This window comes from Lactuca serriola, chromosome 6 (assembly GCF_051521515.1).
Source record: "Lactuca serriola cultivar US96UC23 chromosome 6, Lser_US96UC23_V15, whole genome shotgun sequence".
Lineage (NCBI taxonomy): Eukaryota > Viridiplantae > Streptophyta > Magnoliopsida > Asterales > Asteraceae > Lactuca > Lactuca serriola.
Window position 1 is genome coordinate 99340177 of NC_136413.1, and position 9090 is coordinate 99349266.

Here is a 9090-nt window from a genome sequence, read left to right on the forward strand (position 1 = left end):
GTCACTCACGTCATGAGCCAGGCTGGCTACAGCCAGGCTCAGCCTGGTGCTGACACGTGGCATCGCACATAGGGTAGAAATCAGCCGATTTTCAAAAATTCATAACTTTCGCATAAGAGCTCCGTTTTTGACGTTCTTTATATCCACGCGTAGGTAAAAAGAAGATCTACAACTTTCATTTAGACTCTGTCGGCTAATTCTCGACTGCTCTTAAATTTAACAGTAGGAGGAGATTAGACTACTAAATAACCGCGAAGAATTCATAACTCCTTCATACGGACTCCGTTTTCGTCTATCTTTTTACCGTTGAGTTCCTATTAATGAGATCTTCAACTCTCATTAAGTTTGTGCAAGCCAAAAACCGCTCGAACTAAAATTCGAGTTTCGGGTCATGCACTGCTATGCCAAATCTTAGAAAAATCATAACTTCCGCATACGAAGTCAGATTTGGGCGTTCTTTTTTTGTATGTTCTCGGTTTAATGTATACTAAAACTTTTATTTAGATCACTAAGGCTAAAAAGTCCTTTATCTTAAATTCACTATTTACGTCTCCCGGTGCTGTGCCGGTTTTGCCGAAAAACTTCGACGGGCCATAACTTCTTCGTTATAACTCGGATTTCGGCGTTCTTTATATGTACGGAACTCTTGTGACATATTCTACAACTTGGTTAAGACTATTTATTCTAAATAATAATTTGTCAAAAAGTCATTTTCGACCCCTATTATCTCTAAATTGACTAGCCCGGATCTATGAGCGTTATAGTGTAATGCTACGGGTCGCACGTGGTCTTACTGGTCAAGCCTGGGGCCAATCCCTGGGTCTTACAGACAAATGCTAAGGGCCACCCCTGGTCTTTCATGCAAGCATCACAAAGACAACTATACATACCACTATACTAGGCTACTCATCGTATAGAGTGCCAGGAGCCACGTCTTGGTTTTTCAGACGTAATAGCATACAGTGTAACATACCTAGTGCCAGGGGCCTCCTCCTGGTCTTCCATGCATAATGCCTAGGGCTAACCCCCGGGTCTTCCTACTATACATAAACTAAATGGGTCGGCATTGTGGCCATAGACCCATACAAACAGTGAGGAGACTCACCTCGCACTGCCGAAAACTCGCTGAACACCTCTGACTGCTAACCGGCAACTTCTGAACCGCTGACCCTTCGGCTTCCCGTACTATCAATACCCAAAATAACACTTAGATCAATAATCCAAAAGTCACTCCTGATCAAACTTGTTCAAAGTTAACGGTCAAAGTCAACATCCAGTTGACCTGACTCGCCTAGTTGGCCTACCAACTCGTCGAGTCAATACTCCTCCAATCCATACAACCCCGAATCTACTCGTCGAGTCTAGCAATAACTCGACGGGTTCTCCTTCAACCACACAATCGGGACCAACTTCATCCGACTCGCTGAGTTCATCCTTGAACTCGTCGAGTTCATCATCCACATATGAATGTGTCTAGTTTGTGACTCGCCGAGTTGTATGAACAACTCGTCAAGTACATCATCATAACCAAGGATATTGCCTTATACTCACCGAGTTCTTCCTTGAACTCATTGAGTACGATGAACTTCATGGCAATTATGGACTCAGATTGGCTGAGTCCCTTTCCAATCTCAACTCATACCCTTAACAGAAGGGTTTTGGGGCAAGAACTGTCCCGACTCGTCGAGTCCCACAACCGACTCGCCGATTCTCTCTATGTCCAACACTATTCCGACGATTTCAGACAAGCTCAAGGCATCCAAGACCCAGATCTAGCCTCCTAGGGTTGGGATGTCACACAAAGTTGCTACCTTTGCATCCTTATATGGCCCTTTTTACTCAAAAGACCATAATAACCACTTAATCTTTACATGGGGAGGTTTGATGGCATAAAGCTCCCACCTTTATGTCTTTACTTCACTGAACACCCCTAGATCTGAAAGGATCTAGCTTGGGGGCGTCCAAATCCAACAAGGCATCATTCTTGGTCCATAACTTCATAAAAGGGACAAAAGGAGATCTAACAAACCACAAGGCAAGAAAGGAACTTGATTACCAATATGAGCAACAAATGGGATGGATCATCTGGATCTACTCCTCCCTTCTTGGATCACCAATCTCATTCTTCACCTTCCAAGCTCCAAGAATGCTTCAAGACACACAAAATGGCTCACAATCTCAAAGGAGACTCTAGGGTTTTGCTATGGACGTGAGAGAGTATCAAGGGGGCTGGTAGAAGGCCATAATGTTCCTTAAATAGGGTACAAGTCCCGCAATTAGGATTTTCCCAAACCTGGCCAACTCGCCGAGTCAGTCTTCTGACTTGTCGAGTAGGTCACTAAACCTGCGACCAATCGCGTCCCAACTCGTCGAGTCACCCTATTACTCGACGAGTCACCCTCCCCATTTGAGATTTCTTCCCTTTCTAAGCCTTATGAATTAAGGGTGTTACATTTACACTTATACGCCTCAAAAGAAAAGTCCAACGCATTAAAATATCAAAAAAAAAGACTTATAATACCTACAAAAAGTGAATTTGTTGTGTAATTGTTTATACAAAACATCAAACTTTGGTAGAGGTAGAGGTGCACTTCGAACGCGTCGATCATCCAATAGAGAGGTAATAACATTTGGGTGAGAACATGATAGTTGATGGGGGAAGGATGGTCGGTAACCTCTTCTAGGTTGTATCAGCAACATAAATGATAACGACAATTGAAGATGGTGGATCATAAAGGAGTTGTAAGTGGAGTTAGTTGTCGGTGGTGGAAGGGCGTGGAGTGAGTGGTTGTAGAAGAGAAGAAATATAGAACGTTGGTTAGTATAGGAGATCTAGGGTTTAAAAAGAAGAGAGGGCCCATCATGGCCCCTTCCATTGATGGAAATTCGGTTGCAGACGATGAACTAACGGCCGGTCGGAGAGATCTTCAAGAATAAGAACTAAAAGCTCCAAACTCGGATCAAATTTATTTGTTGTTCCCCCAAATCGTTAATCGTGGTTGATCGGGGCGGCGGGATAGGGTTAGGGCTACTTGTGTGTGACGGAAAAGGTGGACTTCCAGGGCGTCGATTGTATATTTGGTGGAGACAGGTAGTGGTGCGCTGCTTGTGTGTGATATTGTCAGAGTCATGGAAGAACACCCGATGTCATGAGGGTGAAGAGATAAACAGAGACGGGTGAGAATTGGTTTGATGGCGGTTGTTGTGTGTTTAGGAGAAAAGGGTAAGGTAATATCATGTAGTGTAATACGATGTGTTATATGCTTAATATTATTATACATGAGGTAATACTTATTATACCTCTTAATTTTCAATAAAGAGGCGATATGTTTAATAATACATTAAAGATTAGTAAGAAAAAACTTAGAAGATCAATCTTGCAGTACACATCAGATAATATTAGTCAAAATATTAGTTCAACACAAACCTATCTATGTCTCGAAGATCCATTACCGACCGACACGTTTAATGACATCCTCCACAGCAGAATCCAACATCTCCTCACAGTTGATGGGTGAACAAAAACTAAGGGTATACCTTTATGATACCAGGTCTTCAGTATATTCATGACCACAAATTTGATAAGATAAATTATAAATATTACAAAAGCTTTACTTTAGCCCTATAAAAGTGAAATCGTAAAGATTTGTACTTATACATCTCAAAAGAAATGTCCAACGCATTAAAATCTCAAAAAAAGAAGACTTATAATACCTGTAGAAACTGAATTTGTTGTGTAATTGTTTATGCAGAACATCAAACATTGGTAGAGGTAGAGGTGCACTTCGAACACGTCGATCATCCAATAGAGAGGTAATAACATTTGGGTGAGAACATGATAGTTGGTGGGGGAAAGGATGGTCGGTAACCTCTTCTAGGTTGTAGCTGCGACATAAATGATAGCGACAATTGAAGATGGTGGATGATAAAGGATTTGTAAGTGGAGTTGGTTGTCGGTGGTGGAAGGGCGTAGAGTGAGTGGTCGTGGCAGAGAAAGAAATATGGAACGCTGGTTAGTGGAGGAGATCTAGGGTTTAAAGATAAGGAGAGGGCCCATCGTGGCCCCTTCCATTGCTGGAAATTCGGTTGTAGACGATGAACTCACGCCCGACCGGAGAGATCTTTGAGAATAAGAACTAAAAGCTCCAAACCCGAATCAAATTTACTTGTTGTTCCCCCAAATCATTGACCGTGGTTGATCGTGGCGGCGGGATAAGGTTAGGGCTACTTGTGTGTGACAGAAAAGGTGGACTTCCAGGGCGTCGATTGCATCTTTGGTGGAGACAGGTAGTGTTGCTTGTGTGTGATATTGTCGGAGTCAGGGAAGAACACCTGACGTCGTGAGGGTGAAGAGATAAACAGAGACGGATGATAATTAGTTTAATGGCAGTTGTTGTGTGTTTAGGAGATTAGGGTAAGGTAATACCGTGTAGTGTAATACGATGTGTTATATGCTTAATATTATTGTACATGAGGTAATACCTATTGTACCTTTTAATTTTCAAGAAAGAGGCGATATGTTTAATAATATAGTAAAAATTTGGTTTCAACAAAAGCAATTACAAAGTGTTTAAATGGATCGCAAACACACCGCTTTATGTGATTTTACCACATTTACATGAATTTATTTTAAACGAATATAAAACATATAATTTAGAGATATTTAGGGTATGCTTGATTTTGATTTTTTTCGGTACTCCATAAATTTTTTTAAATAAAAATGAAAATCTTGAAAACAAGTTTGGTTGATTCAATTTTCAAAAATTTTCTAAAAAAATAAAAATTTTATATTTTTCAAATTGTATGAAAATTAGAAAATTGATTTTTATGGTTTTTCAAAGTTTTCTATCAAATTTGTTTTCTAAAATTTTTGTTGAAAACTAAAAATAAAAAACTCAATTCTATTTATTAAAAATATTTAAAAATAAATAAAAATAATCTTCTACAACACACAACCTTAGCTTTTTGAGGTGCATTCCAATAAAATGTATTTTCATTAATAATAACCAAAAAATTATAAGTCAAATATGGTAAAAACACACACCCTTAGCCTAGAATACATAGAGCCCATACTTTTAATAGGGCCAATTTGAATGCATTAGCCCAATCTTCAATCTGAGAGACTGAAACCCTAGCTTCAGAGCAAGCTACTATAAATACACACGTCCAACTCTAAACCCTAATTGATCATCGTTTCATAAAGATGTCGAAGCGAGGTAAATGATCAGAAGGGTATTTTCATTTATATTCATACATTTCATTACAAGTGTTTCCAATTGATTTATGATCCTTGTTTCTATTTGTTTCTAACCATCAAGGGTTTGATTTTTCAATGTGCATTGTATGCAGGAAGGGGAGGTTCTGCGGGTAACAAATTTCGAATGTCACTGGGTCTGCCAGTGGCGGCGACGGTGAACTGTGCTGATAACACCGGCGCAAAGAACCTTTACATAATATCAGTAAAGGGAATCAAGGGACGTTTGAATCGGTTGCCTTCAGCATGTGTTGGAGATATGGTGATGGCTACTGTAAAGAAAGGAAAACCTGATCTTCGTAAGAAAGTGATGCCTGCTGTAATCGTCAGACAACGCAAGCCATGGCGCCGAAAGGATGGCGTCTTCATGTACTTTGAAGGTATTACTCGTTGTCTTTCGTATTCCTCTGAATCCTTTACATTTGCATGATTTTTGTATGGTTTTTGACCCTACCTCGGTGATATCTCAAGATTGGGACCTGTCTCTTATTTAAAAAATGATCTCTTTGAAAATGTAACCAGACTAGTCAAGTATCTTTTCATTTTGATTGTTTGATACTGTTACACGTCTGGAATATAAACTAAATCTATCGTTACAGATGTTCTAATGCTAATTAAGCACTCATCTGCTCCATGTAGACTTGACATAAACCAAACTTTAATCTTCCTTTTCTCTTTACTTTGGGATGTATTGGTCTTTTCTTCTGTCTAATGAGTGTTATCATGGTAAATAGGGAAAATGTTATTGCATGTTATGTGACCAGTTTACTGTTATAATGTTAGTGAATGGAAAATGTATCCAGACTAGTCAAATATCTTCTCATTTTGATTGGTTGATATTGTTACACGTCTGGAAAATCAATCTGTGATCAATCGTTACAGTTGTTGTTCTTTTCAAGCTTGCAACTGCTACATCTGATTGCTACATTTGCCTTCATTCTAATGAAGACATTGTACACTTTATGTTTTAAATCATCTTAACAAAACTATTGCGTTTCTAATATGTTGCATCTTTTATATGGTAACAGATAACGCTGGTGTTATTGTCAACCCAAAAGGAGAAATGAAAGGTACACGACATATTTTGATTGTTTTATTTGATTAATGGTGAAAAGTTTGTTTTACTTATCATTATATCCTTGCAAATTATGTTGTTGATGGTGATTGATTTTTTAGGGTCTGCAATCACTGGACCGATTGGGAAGGAATGTGCTGATCTGTGGCCAAGAATTGCTAGTGCAGCAAATGCAATAGTTTAAGAGTTTCTTTTTCTTCACAAACCACATCTGTAAAACTCCGAGCTGCTTGAGTTTTTTTTTTGATATGTTTGTTATATACTTCATAACTTTTAGTTGTTGACTTTTTATATCCCATTGGAAGGTGATGGTATTTTTAACATGCTTGATTGTCTTATGATATTTTGTCCATTTTTGTGTTTTAACAACCAACCAGACCTAAAGTGAGTGAACCAAGAGGTTAGGGCAAAGTTGAAAGAAAAATTAGTAGTACCACCGAAGATTAGCTCTTAGTTGTAAACCAAGAGGTTTGGCCTCAAATTGTAAAGTTGACTGTTTCTCACTAATGGACCTGGTTTATTTTTGAATGCTATGACTGCAGTCTGATTCCTTTATATGCTGAAATTAGATTGCTTTCATTTCATATGTTAATTTTGATTTCCTATGTTGGACATCTGTTAGTATTTGTGTGTTTTTGTCATCTCAATTGGAGTTATGAAATATAGTAGTTAATATACAAGAAACTGGAATGCACAAATACGGGGGTTATCTTAATTGCTGAATTTAGATGTGCATCAAACACTTCCAATCGTCTTTGCACAATACATCAATCAATCTCAAATTCTCCACCCTTCACCCCAGCTGCTGCAATGTGAGGACAAAAGTTTACCTACAGAACTGGATGTGGACTGTGGTCATGGTTTTAAGGCATATGTATAAACAAATCTCACATTATTATATGGACTGTATCACTGTACTCATGGTTTTTTAAGGCATGCAACTTCCAAAATTGTTTCAGCTAGGAACATGCCCAGAAGCTGCAACCCATTTGCAAGATATGAGGGATATGCTTATTTCCATATCAAATGATCTCATTGAAAATGTTACTGAATTGAACTCCGATCAATTAGAAAAGCTTCATCAAGATAGGTAATGTCACATTTTTGATAAGAAAAAGAATAATGGAATTTTACTTTTGGTGCCTGATAAATTTGAATGAAGTAATCATAGGAGGCAACTAAAAAAGCAAATCCATCAGCTTAAACAATATTCTTCTTCTATTCTGATGGACGATGAAGGATGCTAATCAAACTTTTCTACATTTGAAGTATCAAACATCATTAGCATTTACCTCAAGGGTTGAGTCTGTTAGACTTGATGATCAATTTTACATGCATAATAAATGGGGCCCTTGGATGACTGACTTTTCAATCATTTCCATGTGATCATTCAAGAATGTTTATCAAGTTTTAAATCTTTAATTTCTTTACTTTTTGACGTGGGTTGAATGTTTTTATAAAAAATATAATGTTATAAATTAAATGGTAAGTCATAAATATATATTATATGAGGGTAATATAGTCATTTTGCACTATCACATAAATCTCAAACAACAAGTTTCAGTAAGAAGTTAACTCAATCAGAACTTTTAACCCAATCAGTTTCTAACTCAGTTAACTCTAACTCAATTAGCAACTATCAAACGACCGTTAAGACAGTTAAAAGAACAACATGGTTGAGTAGAAGATTGATTGTGATGCTATAAACAAATGGTGAAAGCAAACATCAGCTTCCTTAAAAAACCATCGAGTGGGATGGATATAACAATGTGCTCTATGGTCGTAACTATTATGTCCCCTAATGTAATATATGCCATCTTTTATTTTTTCCTTTCATTTTAATAGATCAACCTGCCATGCACCGTCTCCCTTTGTGAACATGAGCGGAATGGTTGGAAAAATACATATGCACACAACAAGTTAGGGGTTGCAATTATGTCGGGTTTAGATTGCCAGGTTGCGAGTTGACGGATTGGAAACTTCAACCCAGACACAACCCGTTTAACACGTTTAATTATATGGGTTCTCGGGTTCGTGGGTTCGATTCGGGTTAGGGGGTTGACCCGTGAACCTGTTAGAGATAGAAATGTTCTCCAATGCTGAGTGATAGCTATAGGTTATTATTTTCCATTTATTTAATGTGTAGAAGGTACTCTCTCTATAAATAGAAAGGGAGTGGTGATTTGTATGTATGCACCTCAATGTAGTCATTGAGAGAGAGAGAGAGAGAGAGAGAGAGAGAGAGAGAGAGAGAGAGAGAGAGAGAGAGAGAGAGAGAGAGAGAGAGAGAGTTTCTCTCCCTTGCCACTTGTTCTTCATGTAACATTTTATACTCTTTCTATCTATGAAAATCATTTGACTCATCTGGTTCTTTAGTTTATTACATCGTTTATCTTCATGACGCATCGAACAAGCATGAGACAACCGGTTCCGTCGGCCCTACTTGAAGATTTTATCCATTATCCTCTTCAACGATTGGTATTCATGCCTCCATCCGACTGATGACACCTCATAACCGGGTCCTTCTCATAGCTATACATCAGTATATTGTTCTCTCTCTCTCTCTCTTTCTCTCTCTCTCTTTCTCTCTCTCAAAAGTCAAACAAGGTAACCAATCTTGTCCCCCATGCACCCTACCTCCTTTTATTTTTCAGTCAATAGAGAACGCCTTAGACCTTTTTATCCTTATTTATTTTTGTTTTTATTTTTGCCTTTATTCCCGAAACCTCTGAACCCAAAAACCTTTCCTTCGGTCACTTAT

The 9090-nt window shown here is 38.2% G+C and overlaps 1 protein-coding gene across 1 annotated transcript; it reads left to right on the forward strand.

Annotated features, from left to right (window-relative positions):
• Window positions 1-5079: 5079 nt before the first annotated feature.
• On the forward strand, window positions 5080-6652 carry LOC145056567 (large ribosomal subunit protein uL14). The gene is made up of 4 exons (XM_079004257.1): window positions 5080-5216; window positions 5350-5634; window positions 6283-6324; window positions 6431-6652. The coding sequence occupies exons 1-4, from the start codon at window positions 5204-5206 to the stop codon at window positions 6511-6513; spliced, it is 423 nt and encodes a 140-aa protein (XP_078860383.1). The 5' UTR covers window positions 5080-5203; the 3' UTR covers window positions 6514-6652.
• The last annotated feature ends 2438 nt before the right edge of the window (window positions 6653-9090 follow it).